The sequence below is a fragment of the Myxine glutinosa genome, chromosome 4 (genome assembly GCF_964187855.1).
Source record: "Myxine glutinosa chromosome 4, kmMyxGlut1.1, whole genome shotgun sequence".
NCBI lineage: Eukaryota > Metazoa > Chordata > Myxini > Myxiniformes > Myxinidae > Myxine > Myxine glutinosa.
This window is the reverse complement of record NC_136264.1, coordinates 135087616-135113117: the sequence shown is the minus strand read 5'-3', so window position 1 is coordinate 135113117 and position 25502 is coordinate 135087616. Positions and strand designations below refer to the sequence as shown.

Below are 25502 nucleotides of genomic sequence, written 5' to 3'. Positions count from 1 at the left end.
CGTGAAGCCAGGGCCGTGCAGTCTTCCATGATGGTTTATTGTGTGGAGTGGCCTGGCAGTGGTTGCAGGTGTCGTCAGTGGTGTCTTCGAGTCTGTTTGTGGTGTAAAAGTTGTGGGTAGTGTCCACAGCGAAGGCGTGAAAGGTGAACATGATTAGATCTGGGGAGTAGTTTGTCTGTGGCATCGATGGGTGAGGGTTTTGTACCCAAGATACTGTTTAGGCCCAGGTTGTTTATTGCCCAGATTGGTTATGGTGATGTGGGTGTGGATATGTTTTTTGTAGTTTCCGTTGTTTTATGGGGGATGTTACGAAGAATGTCACTGTAGTGTCTTTGTGGTGTAGTTTTAATGTGTCTAGGGGCCTGTGGGTGGTTGTACATGCAGTGGCATGGGTGATTGGGGTTGGTATTTGCCGTTGCAAAGAATTGTGCACCTCTCATGTCGAAGTGGTCTTTGATTTTTAGCATTTTTACTTGAGTTGTTGCTCGATGAGTGTTGTTAATGTGCAACCTGTGATGATGCGAAGGGTTTAGTTTTGTATGGTCTGCAGGGTGCTGAGTTGCATGTTTGATAGGCTGGAGGCCCAAGATGAGCTGGCAGAGTTGATGACTGATCTCATGTACTGTTTGTATGTTCGTGATGACGTTTCTTTGTGGTGTCCGATGTTTGTGCCTGTGAAGGCACCAAGTATGTTTAGCCTGGGTGTGCATGTTTTTTTAATGTTTATCATGTGATCTGAGAATGACATGGATGTGTTTAAAGTGATGGAGTATTTTTGTTTGGTGTGTGTGTGTGGAATAGTGATGTTGTTCAGTGTGATATCTGGTGCAGCACATATGTTCCTTGGTGTAATTTGTTAGAAGAGTGACTGCTGATTTTCAGGGGGCTACTTTTAGTCTGTTGATGGCGAGCCAGGTTTGTAGAGTGCTGAGGAAGGGTTGAAGTTGTGCTGTGGTGGTGTTGATGTTGCTATAAGTAGAGGTGATGGTGATATCGTCTGCATATGAGGCTAATCGTATGTTCTCGGGTGGGTGTGGAATGTCATGCATGAACAGATTTAAGAGTGTGGGGGAGAGGACTGAGCCTTGAGGGACTCCATTCGGAAAGTATCGTGTGTGTGTTAACCTGCCGTTAAAAATTATGATTGACTGTCTGCATGATAGGTAGTTTGCCAGCCAGTGTTTGGTGTTGTTGTGCATGTTGTGTTGAATATTTTGTTTGTGAGTGAGAGCTTTGGGAGTGTCAAACACTTTGCTGATGTCTACTGTGGTGAGAATAGTGCGTTTTGGTAGTTTTCTATTGTTGAAACCTTCAAAGGTGGTTTGTGTGAGGTTTGTGAGGAGAGTGGTGGTGGAGTGGTTTATCTGAAACTGTGTTGGGTGTGTGAGAGAGATATGAGCATTTGTGAGTGTAAGTAACTAAAGTATATGATGTTCTGCAACTTTGGAGGTTGTGCAAAGTAATGTGATAGATTGTTTGACCTCGTTTGGTTGTTTTCTCTTCCAGAAAATGCAAAACAATTCCTCGTTCCATTTGATCATCATTTAAAACTCATGTCAAACAAGTTGGAGACTTTAAAAAAGTACAAAATTCTTCCATTTAATGTTGAAAATATTTCTCAAAATTGTACACAGAACACCCGCTCAACTTCAAAACACAATGTAGGTCATGACCACAAACAGTCCAATTCCACAAAAAGGCAACAGGTATGTTACGCATCTAAACATCATAACCTCACTCGCATGCCTCTGCCTCCATGTCGATGACACCTTGAAGCCAAAACCCCATCATATGACACTGCAGGGACAGAGCTCAGTCCAGCTCGGTGGGATAGTATTCAGGGAGTAGGCCTGCTACGAATAGAGTACTTTCCACGTTGCAGTTGAGAGAGGTACACTCGAATTTTGCTGCTGTCAGTAGTCTTTCGTACCCATACCTATACACAAAATGACACAAACTACAGATTTATAACATGGGTAGAGTAAAAAAATAAATAATAGAACGGCACTTTTCAATGTCATGACATCGACCGATATTTCTCCGCCCACAGTATTACATCATTATACATACTTGTACCAAGTTTGATTTGAATCCCCTCAGCTGTTCTCAAGAATCACATTTTTACCTGACACGACCTCTGATATTTGACCTTTGACAACAACAACAACAACAACAACAACAACAACAACATGCATTGTAAGGCCATGTTCCCTGCTAGAGCGGGGGTTAGCCTTGCGGTCCCCATGACAATCTTCTCCATTTTGCCCTATTTTCTGCATCTCTCCTTGTTAACCCCCTTGCCCGCATTTCTTCTTCCACCATCTTTAGCCAAGTCTTTCTCGGTCGTCCCCGTCCTCTACTTCCTTCAACATTAACTTCCATCACTCTTCTCAACCAGTCACTTTCATCCTTCCTCAATACATGACCAAACCATCTCAACCTGTTCCTCTTCACAGCATCAATCACAGGCAATATTCCCATCATCTTTCGCAATTCATCATTTGTCTTCCTCTCTCTCAACGATACTCCGCACATCCATCGAACCATTCGCATTTCCACCCTTTCCAGCCTTCGTTGCTGCTCTACGTTCATTACCCATGTCTCGCTCCCATAAATCATAACACTTCTCACACATGCAGCATACACCTTTCCCTTCAGCTTCAGCGACACTCTCCTCCTCATCAGCACGCCACTCAGTTCCCGAAACTTCTTCCATGCACATCTCACTCGAGCAACCGTTGCCGAGTCTGATCCACCTTCTCCATTCAGCACGTCTCCGAGGTAGCAAAATGTTTTCACACCTTCCAGCTTCACGCCGTCTCCAAGATCCAACTCAACATTTCCTCCATCTGCAGCTCCCTCTGTGCACACCTTACATTTGAATGTAGCTGCCACACTGGTTAATTACCCTCTCAGACCACTACATTTTTGATGAACCCACTCAGCACACATTGTACATTGAATGGAGTTCACTCCGACACCCTTCCTGCACACAGCACACGGCCACTTCCCAGTTCTTTCCACCTCACCACATGCTTTACCACTTGCCATCACCTTTGTCTTTCCGATATTCACCTTTTGACCTTTTGGTCCCAGTTCTGGTACCAGGACACGGCCATTTGACCTTTGACGTTGAAATATAATCAGTTCATCTTTGCATCATAATTTATACTTACACCGAGTTTGGTCAAAATCCCATAAAATGGTTCACAAGTTAGTGCAGTAACGTAATATTTACCAAAAGGGACCTCTGACCTTTGACTTATTCACCCCATAATCCAATCCATATATCTTTAAATCATTATACATACTTGTACCAAGTTTGACTTGGTTCCCTTCAGCCGTTCTGAAGTTATCACGGTAGCAACAACCTGTCACAGACAGACTGAAGGACAACCTGAAAATAATTCCCCCGGCGGAGGCATAAAAAAGCGACAATCACCATCCTGGAGCAAAGGGGCCCATAATGAACAAATCCCCGCTTAGCATTTTAACATCAGCGCAATGGGTTTTCTGCCAACAAGACATTCCTGCTTGAATTTATTATACAACGACTGCATTTAGTGGGTACCCTGCTTTCTCGATGCCAAACTGTCACTAAATTGGAAAATAATTTGCAAACAAGGAACTTTGAGGCAGGAGGAGGCCATTTGGTCCATCTTACCATGCCATGCCTGCACTATATTAACACCACATTCATTCAATCAGTTCCTCGACTTCATTTTTCACTTGGGATGGGGGTGGTGGGAGGAGAACAGTGCATCTGGTACCAGGACATCACAAGGATGATATATACATAATATTGGAAAAAATTATGGGAATGCATATGGGACAGCCATAATGGTGAGCAACTGCAGCTGAGAGATGGGTACAATAGTTACGGATGTGGCCTTGGGGGTAAAGGGGGGGGGGGGGGGGGGAGGAAATGGGGAATATATTAGCATAGTTATGTCAGAGTACATGTTAGAGTAATCAAGTGTAATGTAATCCCCATGAAAGGTAATGTGTTAAGCACATGTGTAGAGCACTCAATCTCACCTGCCCGTTAAAAGCCTATTGGTGCAAAATGTTCCTGCCAGGGACGATATCTTTTCGATGGGAATTTGTGCCACGCTCCGGTATTCGTTTGTGTATCTCATGTGATTGTGTCCTACTGTGACATGAGTGGAGCCCAAAGGCTGAGATAATTAAGTTCTTCCAAATGTGCGATACACAGGACACTTGGTGGGGTTATAAATCGGTCTTGGAAATAATTGTTATTACTTCATTCTGTATTCCTTCCCATGTGCTTATTCTTATTCAAAAACACCATTGCACATGAATGTGGTCTCTGAGTGATTTGGATTGCTTTGATCGCTGAACCGTTTGGTATAGGAACAATTCTGTGGTGAGTAATGGTATAAGAACTGTGCCTGCATCCAGCGACCTCCGCTCGAATTGCTAAATGGGGTATCTCACATTAGGCACTGCATTAGCACGTGACCCCGGTCACCTCTGGTGCCCCACCGCAGCAGGTAAAGAAGCAAAACAGGCCCGAGACCCGACTGGGGACGTCCAAAATGGCTGGCCGGCGTGACCACTTTGATGCGGGTTCATCAGATTCATACCAGGCAACTGGGATGACCCGACGACTCCAACACCATTCCTGTCAATGTCCATGTACCCTCTAACCCCAATGCTTCTTGGTACTTATCCAATTACAGTTTAAATATATTACTGTTTCCACTACCACTACCATTCCATGCATTAACTACTCTGTTTATTATTATTTTTTGTATAGTTTCCAGGGGCTCATGGATGAGCCAGATATGGTAAAGCAGGGGTGTCTAAGTGAAAGACCCCTATCTTACCTAACTCAACGGAGTGAAAGTCCCAACTCTCCTCCCCTTTACTCCTAGGCTATGGCACCTGGTCCTGTCACTGTCTATTCTGCTGTAAAAAAAAATTGTACACTGCCCCTCCCTATTCCATGTCCAGGCGATGACGTGAGTCAACAAAATGCACTCAGTTTTCACTCCATTTGTTTTCTTTCTTTGTTATCTTGTTTGTTTGTCTGGGAGATATCTCAGTCATTCTTTGAGCTAGGAAGCTGAAATTTGGGCACAATAGTGAGCACCTGCTTTGGCAAAAATAGTATTTTGTGATCAATCAATTAATTGATTAATTACTGAATTATTATCGATTTATTAATTACATATTTATTTTCTTTCTCATCTGATCTGGCCAATATCTCAGGCACCTTTTGAGCAATGAAGCTGATATTTGGACATGACAGTGACCAAACGATTTGGCTGTAAGAGGTATTTTTGATTTATTGCTAAATTAATTAATCGATTAGTTGTTTAATTTTTTTGATTAATTACTTTCAAAAAGTTACAGATTCAATGAAACAGTGATGGTTTAGTTATGCTATTAGCCATCATTGTATTCTTGTTTCATCAATGACTGGATACTTTTAGGACAGTGTGTGCGAGCACAACAATAGCTTCCTACAATCGCCTGTCAGTGTAGAAACACAGCACAAGGTAAAGATCACATGTAGCTGTGGTAAAGAAATTATGTACCTCATTTGTCCCAATTGAGCTGATCACACAGCTGATCCTGCTGGAATCACGTGACTCCAGATAGACAGGCTGGCTTTTATGGAACCTGAAGACACACAGAAAACTCTGTACTTGCTGGCATTGTCATAAATTTGCTTGCCGTACTCTATTCCCCGGGTTACTTTTTTAATTATAAAAGGTTCAGTTACCATCTGTTATCGTAGTGCAACTTTCCATCATCGATCCGTGCCTCACAGCGCTGCAACGGAACCTCCAACAGCATCCCACCACCATCCAGCAACAACGCTACAACCACAACCATTATTAGAACCATATCCTGAAGACTAAGTGCCACAAGTCTTCTTGAAAGGCAATGAGGGGATCATAGACCCTACTTTTGGTCATAATCATAGGGATTGAAAAATAAAAACCGCAGAACACAAAACACAATAAACAAGAACATAGAACACTCATTTGGGCTCCTCCAGCAATATCAGGTATACTTGGTTCAGTTGAAGTGGATCTGGAGAAAGAAACTGAAGGTCAAGCTGCTTGTGTCAACTTAAAAATAAAAATAAAAGATCCCCTTGTAAAAACTGCTGAGTGTGGATCAACTTGCCATTTCTTACAGGTATTTTGAGTTGTCACGTTGAGTTTGGAAGAAGGCATTGCTTTATCAACGTTGGAATGTTGACAATTCTCAATTAGGCCATGATGCAATTTGATAACCCATGTGATTAAGCCGTGTGCTGTGTGCAGGAAGGGTGTCGGAGTAAACTCCATTCAATGTACAATGTGCGCTGAGTCGGTTCATCAAAAATGTAGTGGTTTGAGAGGGTCATTAAACCAGTGTGGCAGCTACATTCAAATGTAAGGTGTGCACAGAGGGAGCTGCAGATGGAGGAAATGTTGAGTTGGATCTTGGAGACGGCATGAAAACATTTTGCTACCTAGGAGACATGCAGAATGGAGAAGGTGGATCAGACTCGGCAACGGTTGCTCGAGTGAAATTTGCATGGAAGAAGTTTCGGGAACTGAGTGGCGTGCTGACGAGGAGGGGAGTGTCGTTGAAGCTGAAGGGAAAGGTGTATGCTGCATGTGTGAGAAGTGTTATGATTTATGGGAGCGAGACATGGGTAATGAACGTTGCACGAAGGCTGGAAAGGGTGGAAATGCAAATGGATCGGTGGATGTGTGGAGTATCGTTGAGAGGAAGACAAATAATGAATTGTGAAAGATGATGGGAATAGAGCCTGTGATGGATGCTGTGAAGAGAAACAGGGTGAGATGGTTTGGTCATGTGTTGAGGAAGGATGAAAGTGACTGGTTGAGAAGAGTGATGGAAAGGAATGTAGAAGGAAGTAGAGGACGGGGAAGACCGAGAAAGACTTGCCTAAAGATGGTGGAAGAAGAAATGCGGGCTAGGGGGTTAACAAGGGGAGATGCAGAAAATAGGGCAAAATGGAAAAGATTGTCAGGGGACCGCAAGGCTTACCCCCACTCTAGCAAGGAAAATGGCTTTAAAATGCCTTGTTGTTGTTGTTTGTTGTATTAAGAAGAGAAGCCACAACAACTTAAAACATACAAAATTGATGATTAAAAAACATGAAAATCAGCAGTTTTCACACAAGGAACAATCCACAGCTTGACCAAGTTGTGCCATCAACCACGTTTCAGGTTTGAGTAGCAATAATCAACAACAGCTGTCAATTTGTTTCACAGAAATCTTGTGTTCAGTTGAGTTATAAAAAGACACTATCTATCTATAATTCCATTAATCTCTGTGTGTATGTGTGTATGTGTGTATGTGTGTATGTGTGTATGTGTGTTTGTATGTTTGTCTGTGACCGCTGTTTCTCGACAACCACGGGTCCGATATACTTTAAACTTGCCAGGTATATTGCTGGGGACCCGAGGATGTGCCTTTTCAAGGTTTGAAATTAATCGGACAAGTACTTACCGAGCTATGGCGATTTAGCCGTTCGCCGTTCGCTTTGGCGTTGCGAATGGACCAAACCATTGCATGTAAATAGAGGGGGGGGTTCTGTGGTCGTTGCGAATGGACCAAACCATTCATGTAAATAGAGGGGGGGGGGGGGTTCTGTGGTCGTTACTGCCACGTGGTTTCAAAGTTTTTTTTTGTTGTTGTTGTTTGCACGCATGTTTTTTTGCACCCACGTACGGGCACGCCCTAGGATGTTTACACACACACACCCCTACACAAATGTTTTTTTTTTTTTTTTTTTGGCAAGGAACGGGCACCCACGTACGGGCACGTCCTAGCTTATATATAGTACGGGCATGCCCTAGTAGATTAAATACTATTAAGGTGCATATGATGTGTGCAAAATACAAAAGGTGCACACACATAGCATCAAGGGAGCATTTAGACCTCCTCTCAAACATTCTTCTGGAGAGAATATAGAACACAATGATGGTGCACTCCACACTAATCCACCACAACCCAAAATAACGTCTCCATAGTACACTTATTTGAAAGCGTATTGCATACTCGATATTTTTTAGGTAGTTGGTTGTAGACAGCAACCGCCCATGGTAGTACTACCGTTCTGACATGGGAGGGGTAAAGTGCTGCCTGGAACCATCTTACACTCTCCGTGTCACGATTGCTGGTCTTACTTGCTGTCTCACTCAAACTATATCTCCCGGCCTAGCTTTAATCTCTCTTTCTCACAAACAAACACCAGAGACATATAGTCCGTGCCTGGAGCCTTCAGTCAGTTTCAGTTTCAGTCAGTCAGTCCGTCAGTTTCAGTCAGTTTCGACATTTTTTAAATAAAGGTCAATTATTCCACAATGTTCAAAATAATAAATGCAAAATTTTAAAATCGAAATAATAAATTAAAATGTTGTTCAACAGAGATAATAGAATATCTGAACTGTAACTACAAGGGTCGGTACACGAAAGCAAATCCTCCTCTTTTTCAGTTCATAACCAATGCATTGTAAGAAAGAAGTCCGGCAGCTAAGCTAAATATAGCATAACAATTGTGCATTTTGTGAGGAAAGCACCAAATTTGGCACACTAGTAGACTATCATATTATGAAAAGATCTGGATATTGGGCCATCTCAGATTCAGAGATTTGTTTTTTGCAAAATAAGATAAGGTCAACATAGGCCAAAGGTCAACCACTTTTTTTGAAATTTCTAAAATCCTCAATTTTCATCCAATTGACTTGAAATTTGAATATGATTTACATATTGGCTAACTGAATTCAACCACAACCTATTTTTGAGATCAGCATAGGCCAAAAGGTCAACATAGGTCAAAATGTCAACCACTTATCAGATTTCTAAAATCCTCAATTTTCATCCGATTGACATGAAATTTGAATAGGATTTTCGTATCAGGCAACTGAATTCAACCACCAACTATTTTAGAGATCAGCATAGGAGAAAGGGTCAACATAGGCCAAAAGGTCAACATAGGCCAAATTTCTAAAATTTTCAATTTTCATCCCATTAACTTAACCTTTGAAGACGATTTGCATATCAGGTCACTGACTTCAATCACTAATTATTTTTGAGGTCAAAAGGATGCTCTACCGAGTGGCATTCTACTTTGTTCTGTTTTGCCAAGTGTCGCTCTATGTGTGATTTTTCATCTGTCTGTCTGTCTGTCTGTCTGTCTGCAAGCGTCAGTTTATGATCGAGGAACAACTTCATTTCAATTGAATGATATATTTGGAACACAAATGGGAACATGAATCGGAAAACAAACCTTTAGTTTAGCAGAACTTTGACCCTGAATTTCTCCCGATCGCACATGCACTGTAAACAACAGGCATGAATAACTAACGTAATGTGATAAATAAGGTGGTGTAAAAGATGCTGCATCAACAGCAGTAAAGTTCCAAAAAAAATTCTACAACCTTTAAAATCTTTATTTTATGTCATATTGAATTATACACTTGAACACTGTGGAAAACAAATCATCTTATTGCCACTTTCAAAAACCTTCAGTTTAGCAGTACTTGTACAAAATATTACGGCATTTTACATCATCGTGACCAATCAAATTTGCCGATCGCAAACCCCGCCCATGTCCTCGTTTCTCAAGACTGTGCGAGGGAAGGTGTTCCATGAACTCTCTCGTTTTCACGGGAATTGGAATTATATTTAGCGAGAAAAAGGCAATACTTTCGTACCGACCCTGGTACAATGACATTATAATTATAATAATAAGTCAGAAAAGTAACAAGAGGGAGAATTGCTTTGCAATACATGTCCCCTACTGGTCCCAATGAACATTCTTGTTCCAAGGACTCAGCAATTGTAAGCCATATACTGCAGGACAAATTGTTTTCGATATACAAAGCTGCAGAATAAGTTGCAGTTTCTGTAACTTATCATAATAAAGCCATGTACCAAGTACAAGATCAATATGTTAAAGGGCAAGGGTAAAAGTCTGGAAAACTGACCCATGTATAAATGTGATATTTTCTAAGTCCAAAAAGGGCATAATTCCAGGAAAAAATTGGCAAAACACCGCAAAACTCAAACTTGTTCTGCAACTTATCATAACTAGCGGGGTCACCCGTGGGATTCCCACGGGTGACCCCGCAAGTTTGCATTGACGTTCGTCGATGGACTCGTTCGCCCGTCTCATTCGTTTTCTTGCTGCATCCTGTTCAAGTCTGCGTTCTTCATCGATCGTCTCATTCATTTTGGAAATAGAAGTTTCCACGCAGCGCATGAATTGTCACGATCCTCAAGAGGAATTTGTCTCGTAATCATCAAATGATAAATGGCAAGTAAATTATATTGTGGAAAATTAAAGATTTCAAATAAACCTATTTAAAGTGTATTCGCACATAACTAATTTTAAAAAACGAAGAAATATCTCTCGGTAATTTCCTGAAACATATTTTACTTCCGGCTAATAATGTTGAATTAAATAAAAACGAAGAAATATATGTCGGCATCATTGTTGACGTTTTTGTGACGACTGTCATCAAACGAAAAAGTAATATATCTTAACGGAAAAGCAAAAGCGAATTTTTAATATATATCGACACGTTGCCGTCGGTGTCATGTTGGGCGGTGTATGATACACCATGACGCGATTTTTAAAAATATATCTCTGCATTTTCCCGCGTGTGTGGAATGTTCTCAATTATTGCTGACACCGAGTCCAAAACCATCGATAAAAATGAAATCATATGGTGAGTTAGATTGGAGATAAAGGCGTGAGAGAGACTCAATGGCCTTGAAGTTGAAGTTACAGGCGTTTGAGAATTCATTTCGTTCTATAAACGGCAACTTTCATTGGATTTCCTTCCCGTTTTTTTTCAACCGAGTCGAAAACTATGTTAGCGACTGTGAAAAATGAAATGATATATCGAATTTTTAATATGTATCGACACGTTGCCGTCGGTGTCATGTTAGGCGGTGTATGATACACCATGACGCGATTTTAAAAAATATATCTGCATTTTCCCGCGTGTGTGGAATGTTCTCAATTATTGCTGACACCGACTCTAAAACCATCGATAAAAATGAAATCATATGGTGAGTTAGATTGGAGATAAAGGCGTGAGAGAGACTCAATGGCCTTGAAGTTACAGGCATTTGAGAATTCATTTCGTTCTATAAACGGCAACTTTCATCGGATTTTCTTCTCGTTTTTTTTCAACCGAGTCTAAAACTATGTTAGCGACTGTGAAAAATGAAATGATATATCGAATTTAAAATAGATATCGACACATTGCCGTCGGTGTCATGTTGGGCGGTGTATGATACACCATGACGCGATTTTAAAAAATATATCTCTGCATTTTCCCGCGTGTGTGGAATGTTTGTGGAAAATTAAAGATTTCAAATAAACCTATTTAAAGTGTATGCGCACATAACTAATAAAAAAAACGAAGAAATATCTCTCGGTAATTTCCTGAAACATATTTTACTTCCGGCTAATATGTTGAATGAAATAAAAACGAAGAAATATATGTCGGCATCATTGTTGACGTTTTTGTGACGACTATCATCAAACGAAATAGTAATATATCATAACGGAAAAGCAAAAGCGAATTTTTAATATATATCGACACATTGCCGGCGGTGTCATGTTGGGCGGTGTATGATACACCATGACGCGATTTTAAAAAATATATCTCTGCATTTTCCCGCGTGTGTGGATTGTTCTCAATTATTGCTGACACCGAGTCTAAAAGTAAAAATGGTGAGTGAAAATGAAATCATATGGTGAGTTAGATTGGAGATAAAGGCGTGAGAGAGACTCAATGGCCTTGAAGTTACAGGCCTTTGAGAATTCATTTCGTTCTATAAACGGCAACTTTCATCGGATTTTCTTCCCGTTTTTTTTCAACCGAGTCTAAAACTATGTTAGCGACTGTGAAAAATGAAATGATTTATCGAATTTGATTTGAAATAAAACTGGGGGAGAGCAAGACACCACGGGCCTACAAAACAGGACTCAAAGCTATGCGAGTTAATAAAATGGTGGATATTTGTTTATAGCCACTCCCAGAATGGGTGGAGCTATGGGTGGAGCTACTCTGCAAACCGAGTAAGCCACACCCCGGACAGACACCCAACAGATAGACAGACAGACAGACAGAATCATCTACGGCTATTATAATATAGATAAAGCGATGAACCAAGTTTCAGTTGAATAAGTTAAAGGGTATGGGAAAAAAGTCTGGAAAAACCACAGGTGGGACGATAGACAAACGTAGAGCAAATATATAGACCCTCAGTTAAAACTGGTAGGGGACTAAAAGAAAAGGATTATACTTACATGATTTAAGTGACTTGCCCTAGGGAGGGTGAAGATGCAAGAGATCAGCAACATCAGGCATAAGTTTAAAGATTGGACATCCATTGGACATCGTCACGAGTACAAAGATGCAATCCTATGCCCCCTCCCTTTGCATTTTAAGCACGTATGTACAGCTAAATGATCCACAGGAAGGGTTTTATTCCCATCGCAACTGGCAAGTTTGAGAATGCAGGTCAGCAAGCAAAACGAATCATGTCTGCATGTACAGTGCATTCAGAAAGTATTCAGACCCCTTCACTTTTTTCACATTTTGTTATGTTGCACCCTTATGCTGAAATCGTTTAAATTCTTTTTTCCCCTCATCAATCTACACTCAATACCCCATAATGACAAAGAGAAAACAGGATTTTAGAAAGTTTTGCAAATTTATGAAAAAGAAAAAACTGAAATATCACATTGACATAAGTATTCAGACCCTTTGCTATGACACTTGAAATTTAGCTCAGGTGCCTCCCATTTCTCTTGATCATCTTTGAGATGTTTCTACACCTTGATTGGAGTCCACCTGTGGTAAATTCAATTGATTGGACATGATTTGGAAAGGCACACACCTGTCTATATAAGGTCTCACAGCTGACAATGCATATCAGAGCAAAACACCAAGCCATGAGGTCGAAGGAACTGCCTGCAGAGCTCAGAGACAGGATTGTGTGGAGGCACAGATCTGGGGAAGCCGACAAAAAAAATTCTGCTGCATTGAAGGTTCCCAAGAGCACAGCAGTGGCCTCCATAATTCTTAAATGGAAGAAGTTTGGAACAACCAGGACTCTTCCTAGAGCTGGCCGCCCGGCCAAACCGAGCAATCGGGGGAGAAGGGCCTTGGTAAGAGAGGAGACCAAGAACCCGATGGTCACTCTGACTGAACTCCAGAGATCCTGTGTGGAGATGGGAGAAACTTCCAGAAGGACAACCATCACTGCAACACTCCACCGATCTGGGCTTTATGGCAGAGTGGCCAGACGGAAGCTTCTCCTCATAATTACTCTTCTTTTGGGTCTTTGGAGTCCTTGGGGTCTTTTGTGTCCTTGGGGCCATTTGGGTCCTTGGGGTCTTCAGTGTCTTCTGCTTCATCGGTGTCTTTTGAGTCATTCGAGTATTTTGGGTCCTCGATCTGGATCTTTTGGGTATGTAAGGGTCCTCAGACTTAGGGGTCATTTTGTGTCTTAGGGGTCATTTGGGGTCCACTGGGTCCTCAGGGACTTTAAGGGGCTCCAGGGTATTTGGGGTCTTTCAGGGTCTACGGGGTATTTTGGGTCTTCGGGGTCTTTTTGGTCTTCTGGATCTTTTCAATCTTGTGGTTTTTAGGGGTCTTTTCGGTCTTTGGGGTATTTAAAGGTCTTTGGGGTATGATGGGTCTTTGTGGTCTTTTAGGGTCTTGAGGTCTTTTGGGTATTCCAGGTCTTTATGGCTATTTGAGGAATTTTGGGTCTTCAGGGTCTTTTGGGTTTTTGTGGTCTTCTGGATTGTTAAACGTCTTGGTGTCTTTGGGATATTTGGGGTTTTCAGGGAGTCAGTCCTTTAAGTCCTCTGGGTAATTTGGGTCTTCAGGGTCTTTGGGGTATTCAGAGTATTTTTGGGTCTTTGGGATATTTTGGGTATTCAGGGTCTTCAGGGCATTTTGGGCCTTCGGGGTGTTTATGGGTTTTCGGGGTCTTTAAGGGTCTTCGGGATCTTTAGAGTCTTCATGGAATTTTGGGTCTTTAAGGATCTTGGGGCCTTTTGGGTCTTTGGAGTATTTTGGATCTTCAACAATCTTCAGTGTCTTCAGGCTCTTCAGGGTATTTTGGGTGTTTCGGGCCCATTGGGTCTTCAGGGTCTTTTGTGTCTTTGGGGTATTTTGTCTTCGGAGTCCTTGGGGTCTTCTGGGTCCTCTGGGTTTTTAGGATCATTGGAGTCTTCTGGGTATTCTGGGTGTTTGGGGTCCATTGGGTCTTTGGGGTCCATTTGGTATTCAGGGTATTTTCAGTCTTTTGGGTCCTCAGGGTATTTAGGGTCTTCGGGGTATTATGGGTGTATGGGGTCCATTGGGTCTTCGGGGTCCTTTTAGGTCCTCAGAGTCTTTTAGGTCTTTTAACACACAGTCGTGTTCAAAGACTGCCCCTTGAACCCCCCCCCCCCCCCCCCCACGCCCACTCAAATCCCTCCTAAAGCACTACTCAAAGCCTTTAAAACCTTGCTTTATAAAGGGGGACAGACACACAAACACACACACACACACAGCGAAAGAGAGCTATCTCGGCTGCTTGCTTCACGCCTGGCACCGGCGCCATTTTGGGGCGTTCTGACGCGAGCGGCGTTGAACGTCGATCACCACCTCTCTTTCTCTCAAAAAGACTCCTTTGGGACCAGAGCTGAGTGCCGGCCGACTAAAGCAATTTCAACAAGTGATTGGCTAGACATGTAGAATTTTTTTACTGCTAATTATGATGTCATTGATCACCTGGTATGGGCGCCATCTTGGAAAATACCTTCAACTTTGGCTCTCTATATCTCCGAAACAGCTCAATGGAAAAAAAATGCCTCATTATAAAGAACTTTGCAATGGGACCAAAAAGCATATTTATTTAGGATATTAAAAGTGGTAACATTACGAACTTAGAATTCGACAAATAGACCCCCTTGACGCCACGAATGATTTTTTTACATGACCTTAGTGGAAAAAAAAATTGAGAATGCAAAAAATTTCGACATCATACTCACATGTTTCAGCCGCCATATTGTTTTTCATGAAAAACACTAAAACCCCTTTTTCTCCGCAACGGCTGAACAAATCGAGCCCAAACTTTGCATGCATGATCGCATGCCCATGATGAACAAAACGTTCCTGCATGATGTCGTCATACATGTAATCGTTTCGGAGTTATGACGTTTTTAAGCATAAACTTTAAATCAATCCTATCTCCTCCCTAATGTTTGAAGATATCAAGTAGAAGCTTTACACAAACGTTCCCCATGTGGGGAAGTTAAAACGTTACTTGGGAAGTTTTGATAAGTCACATGGTTTGGCAGCAATAGATAATTGAACGAAAATCTTAAAAAGATTCTATCTCTTGAACCGCTGCATTGATCGACTTGAAAATTTAATGTAATGTAGCTCTCATCAAGGGGAATAGGTGTTCAACATTTCAACATGATTGGTTGTACGGTCTGGAAGCTAGAAGTCGTTATTGTTGAAAGAAGAAGAAACGCAACACTTTTTTTTTCTCAGGCCATGTAACTGATTGTGGCACTGCTATTTTTCGGATTTATTTCCTTTAAAAATATTTTTCTCTGCAATAGTTGGACAGATTCACAGGAAATTTTCACCATAGGAGAGCCTCGGCTTGTAGAATCCTATAATGTTAACTATGACATCACAGGTCACGTGGTACTGGCGCCATCTTGGAAAACCGAAAAACTTTGCACCTCTATATCTCCAAAAGTGCTGCACAGAAAAAACGGAGACATGGCTCATTGTAAAGAACTATCCATGCAGAATAACATATGCGAATGATGGTGCCTCCATTATGACGTCATAATTCGACAAGTAAAAAACTTCATCCGATTAGGATGAAATTTCTTGAGCATCATCTAGGGATAAATTGATGGAGAAAAAAAATAAAAATAATGTGAAAGCGGGGTTGTTATAAAGTGTGGGGATGTGTTTGTGTATGTATGTGAAAAACAAGAAGTGAAAGCGGGGTTGTATGAAAGTGGGAAGGCGGAGGAAACCGGTCATCACTGCCAGCAGTTATAAAGTGGCAGTTCCAGTTTTTATTAAATCTTTATTTTTGCATTTTTCCTTGTCGTGTCTGTTTGTTGTGGGTTTTGGACTAAATCTGTGTGCTTCATCCAGGTAAGCACTCCGGTTCCTTCATTCCCGTGCGCGCCAAAAACAACCGCCATTTTTCGGGCCTAGGAAATAAAGCCTCCCGTTGCCGAGGACATAAAGGACCATTTCGGCTATTCGTCTAAGGCTGGTGTTAATCAGCTGCGGACAAGACAATATATACACACACACACACACACACACACACACACACACACACACACACACACACACACACACACACACACACACACACACACACACACACACACACACACACACACACACACACACACACACACACACACACACACACGTTCCTCACCTTGATCATACATTTAAGATCTTCACAGACCTGCTCCTCTGTGAGGGCATAGTTAAGCTGGGGTGATGATTCGTTAAAGTCAATCACAGGTGGAAGAAAATTGCAGAATAAGAGGAAAATTGGAGGGAAAAAAAACTTTCAAAGAGGATATATGGTGTTGGTTTGCGACGCTTGTCTGGCAAAGGAATAGGGTCATTGGGACGTCGTCTTAACTTCCTGGTCATCACAGCCTTCACCTCCATTGAATCTGCAGGAAGTATCAATGGGAAAATGACACTTTCATAGACAAGCAGTTACAATCAACGACAGGCATAATATACACGTTTGTAGTGAGTGTATTCACAAAGACAAACGGAAACCCACCACCTGTTAACTCCATTGTCAATCTCTCATTTTCGATCATCTTCCTCTTCTCTTCCAATTCAGCAATCAAGTTGTCCTTCAGTTCAACTTTTTTATCATCAAACTCCTTCACTGCTGCATGTTTGTCTTGCACATGGCGTCTTTCAACTTGCTCGGTCTGCATTGCACAGACATAAGGGCAGCCTGGGTCACAGTGGCCATTGCTTTACATCCCTCAGATCCTCCCTAGCTCTACGAGGACGCAAGCGTATTTTTTCAGTAACCCCTCCAAAAATCCACATGGACTGCACACCTAGACTCTCTTGTTCCTCTCCCGTTTGTGAAACTGCCTTCTTGAGACGTTCACTCCCTCCCTCCCTCCCTTATTACACTACCATCTGATGTGTACCACCTATCCACAATCTTCTCTACCCCCATTAACGCCACCTAACTCTTACTTGCAGGTTACTATAAGTCTTCCCATCCTTTTTCTTGTTTGCCTATTCCCTTGCTTTTGTCCACATGTGGCTCCACCATCAGGGCATTGCCTTTTTGTTCTATCTCTTCCATGAGCTTCAATTTTGTGTTGATAAAAAGGCAACATGTTGGCCGAGAAATAAGTACTGTATTTTCCAGTATAAATAAGTACTCACATTGCAACTGGAAAGACCAGAGTATTCACTAGCCTTCTCTTTGTTTGTATTTTCACATCTTTGTCTTTCCAGATCTTTGTCAATCCTGACATTGCTATTCTCTGCAATGGTAACCGTCTATTAATTTCTCCTCCACATTATCCACTCAACTCCAATCTTAGAACCCAGGAAGATGAAACCTTCCACTATTTACATGTGATCGTCTTCCAATCTGGACACAATGTTCTCAGTTGACAATATTTTAGTCTTTTTTACGTTTCAATAAATATCAGTTGTTTCACCTTCCTTCTTCAATGTCTGCAGCAGTTTGTCAAGTCCTCTTTACTTTCTGCCAACAGAATGGTATCGTCAGCATACCTTATGTTGTTAATTACATCTTCCTCCAATCCTGACTCCAGGTTATCAAAGTTTCATTTCCTCATAATACTACTATACAGATTAAACAAGTAAGGGGAGAGAATACATCCCTGTCTAGCCCCTTATCCGATTCCAAATCATTTTATCTCTCCATATTCTGTTCTTGTTTAGCGTACAAGCATCTTATCAGACATCCTCAATACTCAGCATAATCCACATATACTCACCCCATTTCTCTCAGTATAATCCACACTTAGATATACTCACCTCTAAAATGACGAATATTTCTGTAAAACACACAATAACAATCTCTTAGACAGAAATACAGTGATGCTCCAACTGCCCAAAATTTCTTTAAAAAGAAATAAATAATATCCTCAAAGTTACCTAAGCAAAAAAATAATAATAATGTAATTGAAACAAAACCTGGCAATTTTCTACATTTGAGAATTGATTCCGAGTATCAGCTGCTATCGCAATTCCGTGCCCGTTATGCTGCATATTGTGTAATGTGAGTATTGTGCATTGTGCTTTCGTCTGTTGATGTTTTACTGTATTATGCATGTGCAATATAGCAGGGAGTGTGTGTGTGTGTGTGTGTGTGTGTGTGTGTGTGTGTGTGTGTGTGTTGCAATGTCGGTCGTAAGGGGGGGGGGGGGGGCGTGAGGGGGTAGTACTGTGGTTTTTCCATAATTGACCAGATGATCACATACAGTTTACAACACAATGCATAGACCGATAGCTGGTCAGAGGTTGATCATAAACTCGCTCGCTCGCGCCCACAAGGTTTGATGCTCGTGTTACATTACCTTGACATCCAACAAAACCCATTTCTTGATTTCCGCATTTCTGGACTTTGGAAGGCGAAGACCCTTAAAACACTTTTTCGGGAATATTTGCTCCAGAGGCTGATTCTTATTTTATGACATCTACATTGGATACCAAATACAAAGCACGTGCACAAGAAAGGAAAATCCTCAACATTTGCAAATAATAAGGACCCTAATAAAGGTTCAAGAAGGTTCTTAATCAGCAATTTTCATCTGATAATTCTTTTTGTCACAAAAAGTTCTAATCAATCGCCATGAAACTAAAATGCAACGCAAGAAAATTTCTGATTAATCACTTTCAAAGGTTCTTCAAGAAAGACTGTTCTTCAAGATTTCATATTTATGATGTTGAAAAGTTTAATGGATATAAAATCTTTTTTTTCTAAAAGAAAAGTGTGCCGCTAAACCGAGGACAGACGTGTGAGCTAATCCAAGGACAGATTAATTAATGGGCTCGCTAAACCAAGGACAGATCAGTGCGAAATTTGTCTTCTTCCTGGTAGAGTATTCCCATAGTATCGTCCAGAGTCTCCTTTACGGACAGGGTTTGATTCAGCTTGTCATAGTTATCAAAAGCTTTGGCTTCAGGTTTATGGCACGATGCCCCATCAAGTAATTCCAATTGTCTCTTGGTGATAGCATCGGCAAGTTCTGTTACAATTTCCTCAGCTGCATGGTAGTTGATGCAATATCCAAATCTACTCAGCATTAACACTTTACGGTTAACAGTGAGCAACTTCATAACCATTCTAATCAAAATCTGTTTCGATGGTTTGACACCTCCATGTGACAACAAAAGGAGCATCTTCACCAGCAGCAGCACGTCGCTTCACAGATCCTGAATGGGACTGCATATTCGCACCACTGTAGAGTACTCTTTTAAAATGTCTCAAGTTCTGGTGGTTTTTCTTCACCTTTTATCAGCGATTTTTGTCAATGGATCACTCGGTTCTTTGTTCACATCTTTCAGCAATTTTCGTAGACGAAGAGCCAAGTTCATTCCCTGCCCATCTGGAGAACTTTGAAGTCGTACACCACTTTAATAAAATTGTTATCATTGTTGCACTGTAGATGTAGTAACCCTATTTTCTACTTTTCAAGGTGACCTTCAAGCAAGATGTGAAACATTTTGTCATTAGCTGACCAAAGTATTGGTTGCTTCCTGCCGATGGCTTTACTTCAAGGTCCTCACAAATTGCAACGTATTGATCGTAAATTGATTGGAGGTGCTCTGATCTAGAAACTAAATTTGGGATTCGATTGCCCATCCCAATCAAGGAAATAGATTCAAACCGGGTAATTGATTTTTCCGCCCAAGCCAAATTCGAACGTTTGCATGCTAAAGGTTTCTTAAGGGCAAATGGTCCACCTGGAAAATGCTACACCCGACATCCCAAAAGTATCGAGGAGCACACCGACCTGCATGCCGAATGCGCTCCTTGTACTGCTGATCCAACCTCTTCATCCGCTTCTGGTACTCCAAGAGCGTGCCTACAAATGAGCAAGCAATTTATTTAATGCACTAAAGTATTTGTAAATTTTTATCTGCCAATGTGTGCAACTCCAAGAAACATGCACCACAGAACATGCTTGCTGGTGCATGCCCACATGTAGAGGTACACAAAGCAACAAACAAAATGCTTAAAAAGTGAGGTCTTGCTTTTCCATTAAACCTAGCATGTAAGAATCAGTTGGGTTATCATAATAGATCGCATTACTTACCTTCTTGCAATTGCTGTACTTGTTTCTTTAACGATATTACCTTATCTTGAAACATTCTGAAAGAAGGGAAAGGAAAAAAAAATGATTGTGTTAGAGGTGAAAATTTACAGGCAAGCCAAGGCATATATTGGGCAACCTTAGGGCATGTTGTATACAATGTGACCCTTTGAGTCTGTTGTGTAAGCAACTTCAGCTCCCGCCAAAGGCTGCACTGGAGTCCCTATATACGAGGAGTAGCAACAACTTGCAATTTGATGCCATTTTGTATCCACCAAACCTGTGCCCGCCGTGCGTGAAGTGTAATGTGGCAGTTTTCTATTCACGGGCTTTCTCTGTGGCCAAAAGGAAGATTATGCAACTTGATGATTTTTTTTGTTCTTCCAACACGTCAGAATAAGTACAAACCATCAGACAGAATTGTTTAAGCCTTAAAGCATATCGCAGAATCCGTGACAAAATAAAGTCGCCGTGCGTGAAGTGTAATGTGGCAGTTTTCTATTCACGGGCTTTCTCTGTGGCCAAAAGGAAGATTATGCAACTTGATGATTTTTTTTTGTTCTTCCAACACGTCAGAATAAGTACAAACCATCAGACAGAATTGCTTAAGCCTTAAAGCATATCGCAGAAGCCGTGACAAAATAAAGTGTAATGTGCGAGTAAAGGTTCACACTGAGGAGTGCCTAATTTGAGGTGTACAGAGCGAGTGAGTAGAAGAAACACATCAGTAGTGACAGAATGGAGAAATATGAAAAGTGGAAGAAGGAAAGTGAAAGATGTGATGGGGGCACACCAATCATGCTGGATGCGCACACCACCAAGAGAGGAGAGAATTAGAAAAAGATGACAATTTTGAATTTAAAAAAAAGAGAAAGAGCTTCAGAAGAGTGATTGATTGTGTGCTCTTCCTGAAGGCAGGTCATTTGCTACTTGACAAGAGTGGCACTGGGCGGTTTGCCATTGACTTCCCAGCAGTTAATCAGGGTATAAATTGGTAATCCGTTAAGGGTGCAGGCGATAGCTCGCCAACACTTTGCAAAGGACATAGTGTGATATTTAACGTACTTCACCTCATACTATCAGACGGGGCACCCGACTTAACGTACATTCAAGAAACAGCACAAACATCGATGAATAACCCTGCCTGTGAAACACCTGGATGACAGTTTGGAGCGACGCCAAGACTTGAACTCAGGTTAAACCAATCTCAACTGCAACACTTAGATCAATTTGAATAAATAAATAAACAAACTTGCATTACAGACACACAGGTGACGTGTTTACTGGTAAGCAACTTTGCCAGGATGTTTTTCATATGTCATAGATTTATCAATCGATGTTTCAATGATAATAAAAATAAAAATAAAATTTCTTTTATTTTTTTTATGCAGAGTTATACCCAACTGCCAACTACAATATGATTACAGCACCACAAATAAATGTACACACATGGAACTACAATGGACTTGGCAGAGAAACGACCATGAAGTCAGTTACAATCTCAGATGACTAACTTCGTTCTCCCCCAAAAACAGGAACGATACTCTAACAACGGCGTAGCCGTGCTTGTTTGATACTTTAGTTGAAGAAGATAGTATGACCTGGGTGGGGATAGCAGTTAGTAGTTAGTAGTTAGCAAATAATGTATTTAAATTTTTTAAACTATGGGCATGGACAGCCGGCTCGTGAATGACTTGGTTAAAAATAAAGAAATAATATAAGTAATAATAAAATTTAAAAAATTTAAAATAAGAATTTTTAAAAAAGTATAATAATCGGTGAATGCAACCGATACAACAAACAACAACAACATGCATTTTAAAGGCCATTTTCCCTACTAGAGCAGGGGTTAGCCTTGCGGTCCCCATGACAATCTTCTCCATTTTGCCCTATTTTCTGCATCTCTCCTTGTTAACCCCCTTGCCCGCATTTCTTCTTCCACCATCTTTAGCCAAGTCTTTCTCGGTCTTCCCCGTCCTCTACTTCCTTCTACATTCATTCCCATCACTCTTCTCAACCAGTCACTTTCATCCTTCCTCAACACATGACCAAACCATCTCAACCTGTTCCTCTTCACAGCATCAATCACAGGCTCTATTCCCATCATCTTTCACAATTCATTATTTGTCTTCCTCTCAACGATACTCCACACATCCGTCGAACCATTCACATTTCCACCCTTTCCAGCCTTCGTTGCTGCTCTACATTCATGACCCATGTCTCGCTCCCATAAATCATAACACTTCTCACACATGCAGCATACACCTTTCCCTTCAGCTTCAACGACACTCCCCTCATCATCAGCACGCCACTCAGTTCCCGAAACTTCTTCCATGCACATCTCACTCTAGCAACCGTTGCCGAGTCTGATCCACCTTCTCCATTCAGCATGTCTCCGAGGTAGCAAAATGTTTTCACACCTTCGAGCTTCACGCCGTCTCCAAGATCCAACTCAACATTTCCTCCATCTGCAGCTCCCTCTGTGCACACCTTACATTTGAATGTAGCTGCCACACTGGTTAATGACCCTCTCAGACCACTACATTTTTGATGAACCCACTCAGCGCACATTGTACATTGAATGGAGTTCACTCCGACACCCTTCCTACACACAGCACAGGGCCACTTCCCAGTTCTTTCCACCTCACCACATGCTTTACCACTTGCCATCACCTTCGTCTTTCCGATATTCACCTTCAGACCTTTTGTCTCCATACATTCCTTCCACTTGTTCATCTTTTCCTTCAGTCCATCCATACTTTCCGCAATCAACACCAGATCATCTGCAATCTGCATACAACAACTCCCACGGTAAACCCTCCTTTACGTTCCGAGCCAGCACCTCCATCACAGCTACAAATAGTAGTGGACTTAGTACCGGCCCCTGATGCACTCCCACCTTCACCTCAAACTCACCACTGTTCCCGTCCTTCGTCCTTACAGCTGTGCGCGCTCTTTTGTACATTGCCATCACTACTCTGATCAACCATTCCTCCACTCCTAACTTCCTCAATGCCCATGTCAATACTTTGCATGGAACCCCATCGAATGCTTTCTCCAGATCAACAATGAATGCAACCGATGAACCAATAAATTCCACATTCCTGTGCCACCTTCAGTTGAACGTCAAGCATTGACAGTGGGGGTCAAAGGCCGGCACAACCTCCGCTTCCACCGAAGGCCGGCACAGCCTCCGCTTCCACCGAAGGCCGGCACAACCTCCGCTTCCACCGAAGGCCGGCACAGCCTCCGCTTCCACCGAAGGCCGGCACAGCCTCCGCTTCCACCGAAGGCCGGCACAGCCTCCGCTTCCACCGAAGGCCGGCACAGCCTCCGCTTCCACCGAAGGCCGGCACAGCCTCCGCTTCCACCGAAGGCCGGCACAGCCTCCGCTTCCACCGAAGGCCGGCACAGCCTCCGCTTCCACCGAAGGCCGGCACAGCCTCCGCTTCCACCGAAGGCCGGCACAGCCTCCGCTTCCACCGAAGGCCGGCACAACCTCCGCTTCCACCGAAGGCCGGCACAGCCTCCGCTTCCACCGAAGGCCGGCACAGCCTCCGCTTCCACCGAAGGCCGGCACAGCCTCCGCTTCCACCGAAGGCCGGCACAGCCTCCGCTTCCACCGAAGGCCGGCACAACCTCCGCTTCCACCGAAGGCCGGCACAACCTCCGCTTCCACCGAAGGCCGGCACAACCTCCGCTTCCACCGAAGGCCGGCACAACCTCCGCTTCCACCGAAGGCCGGCACAACCTCCGCTTCCACCGAAGGCCGGCACAACCTCCGCTTCCACCGAAGGCCGGCACAACCTCCGCTTCCACCGAAGGCCGGCACAACCTCCGCTTCCACCGAAGGCCGGCACAACCTCCGCTTCCACCGAAGGCCGGCACAACATCCAGGTTTGCAGTTCACACTGAAAGTGAAAGCTGGCACAAGCTCTGGTTCACGGTTTCCTACGAATCCTGGCAAAACCTTCTGTTCCCGGCTGCCACCGAATGTTCGCACAACCCACATTGTACAGAGAAAAGCAAACACTCCCTCCCATGGTGTCGGGAGAAACAGTCATAGACATCAACTCACTGCTCCTTCATTTCCACATAGTTTCCGTCTTCTCTTTTCGCCATGTCCGTTTCACTCGCGTCTTCTGTGTCTGAAAAAGTTAAAAATGGAAACGTGCGCACGAGTTCAAAAAACCGTTAAATGATCGGGAAAGTAAAGGGAAACGAGGTCCACGTATTCCGTGCACGTCCATCACCGACCCTCGTCGGAGTTCCGTCCGCTCCTCGGCACCTCGTCCGCACTGTCCGCAGCATCGCCCGGCCCGTCCTGCGCACCCTGCTCCGGGCACTGCACCGAGCCCGCCATAGCCCTGCACCCCGTGTGGTGTACCGAGGGAAGGAAGGGGCGAGGAGGGTGAGCGGTTACATCTGTAAACATTAACTCTTTACCACACCACTCCATACCATTCATCACCACAACACAATATTGCTTACCACAACACCACTCTATAGTATTCCTCACCACAACAAAACCACCACCACTCCTCCGTCACCACAACACAACTCACCGCTTCGCTTCACTTCACACCACACCACACCACACCACACCACACCAATCAGTCATCCAAACTCACCTCCTTACTGCAGAGCCAGAAGCTGAGGGGGAAACACAAAGTGACGTCACGAAAACACCGTGGATCGTTTCATTTTAGTGTGGAAACGGAATTGCGTTCTTCAGTTTTTTGATAATCTATGGATGGCGCTGACAACCTACTATATATTTGCTGCAAAATAAAGTAGGCCGTGGAGAGAATAGAAAGAAACATCCAGCCAAGCGGGAAAAACCCACTGCTATACTCCGCGAATCTTCTTCCTCTTCCTTTTAATACTCTTTTCTACATATTATTTGTGAAGTTCATAATCTTCTCTAAACTACCAGTCACTCGGTTTGTTTTTATTTATTTACCTTCAGCCCTTCACTGAAATACATCTTCATAAAACCAGTCAGAGCATTTATTGTGGAGCCTCTTGGAGTATATAGATTGCAGTAGTTCTAACAACCGCTGCGGACTCACAGCACCCAGCCAATAGCTTTTTGTGTTCC

General features: G+C 42.7%; 1 protein-coding gene across 9 annotated transcripts; it reads right to left on the bottom strand.

Moving 5' to 3' along the window:
* Window positions 1-1583: 1583 nt before the first annotated feature.
* On the bottom strand, window positions 1584-25469 carry SUDS3 (SIN3A corepressor complex component SDS3). 9 transcript variants are annotated; one of them, XM_068113520.2, is made up of 14 exons: window positions 25033-25277; window positions 24659-24768; window positions 24480-24549; window positions 20405-20460; window positions 20102-20173; window positions 18120-18139; window positions 16864-17020; window positions 16652-16747; window positions 16501-16562; window positions 12326-12344; window positions 9287-9336; window positions 5753-5849; window positions 5565-5649; window positions 1584-1936 (listed from the first exon to the last, which is right to left on the bottom strand). In XM_068113520.2, exons 2-13 carry the CDS (start codon window positions 24762-24764, stop codon window positions 5588-5590), a joined length of 867 nt encoding a protein of 288 aa, XP_067969621.1. In that variant the 5' UTR covers window positions 24765-24768; window positions 25033-25277; the 3' UTR covers window positions 1584-1936; window positions 5565-5587. The 9 variants fall into 9 exon arrangements, with proteins under 9 accessions (XP_067969621.1, XP_078632606.1, XP_078632604.1 ...); XM_078776480.1 differs by having other exon boundaries at window positions 16867-17020; window positions 25033-25266; XM_078776478.1 differs by lacking the exon at window positions 25033-25277 and adding an exon at window positions 24893-24930.
* Window positions 25470-25502: the final 33 nt, after the last annotated feature.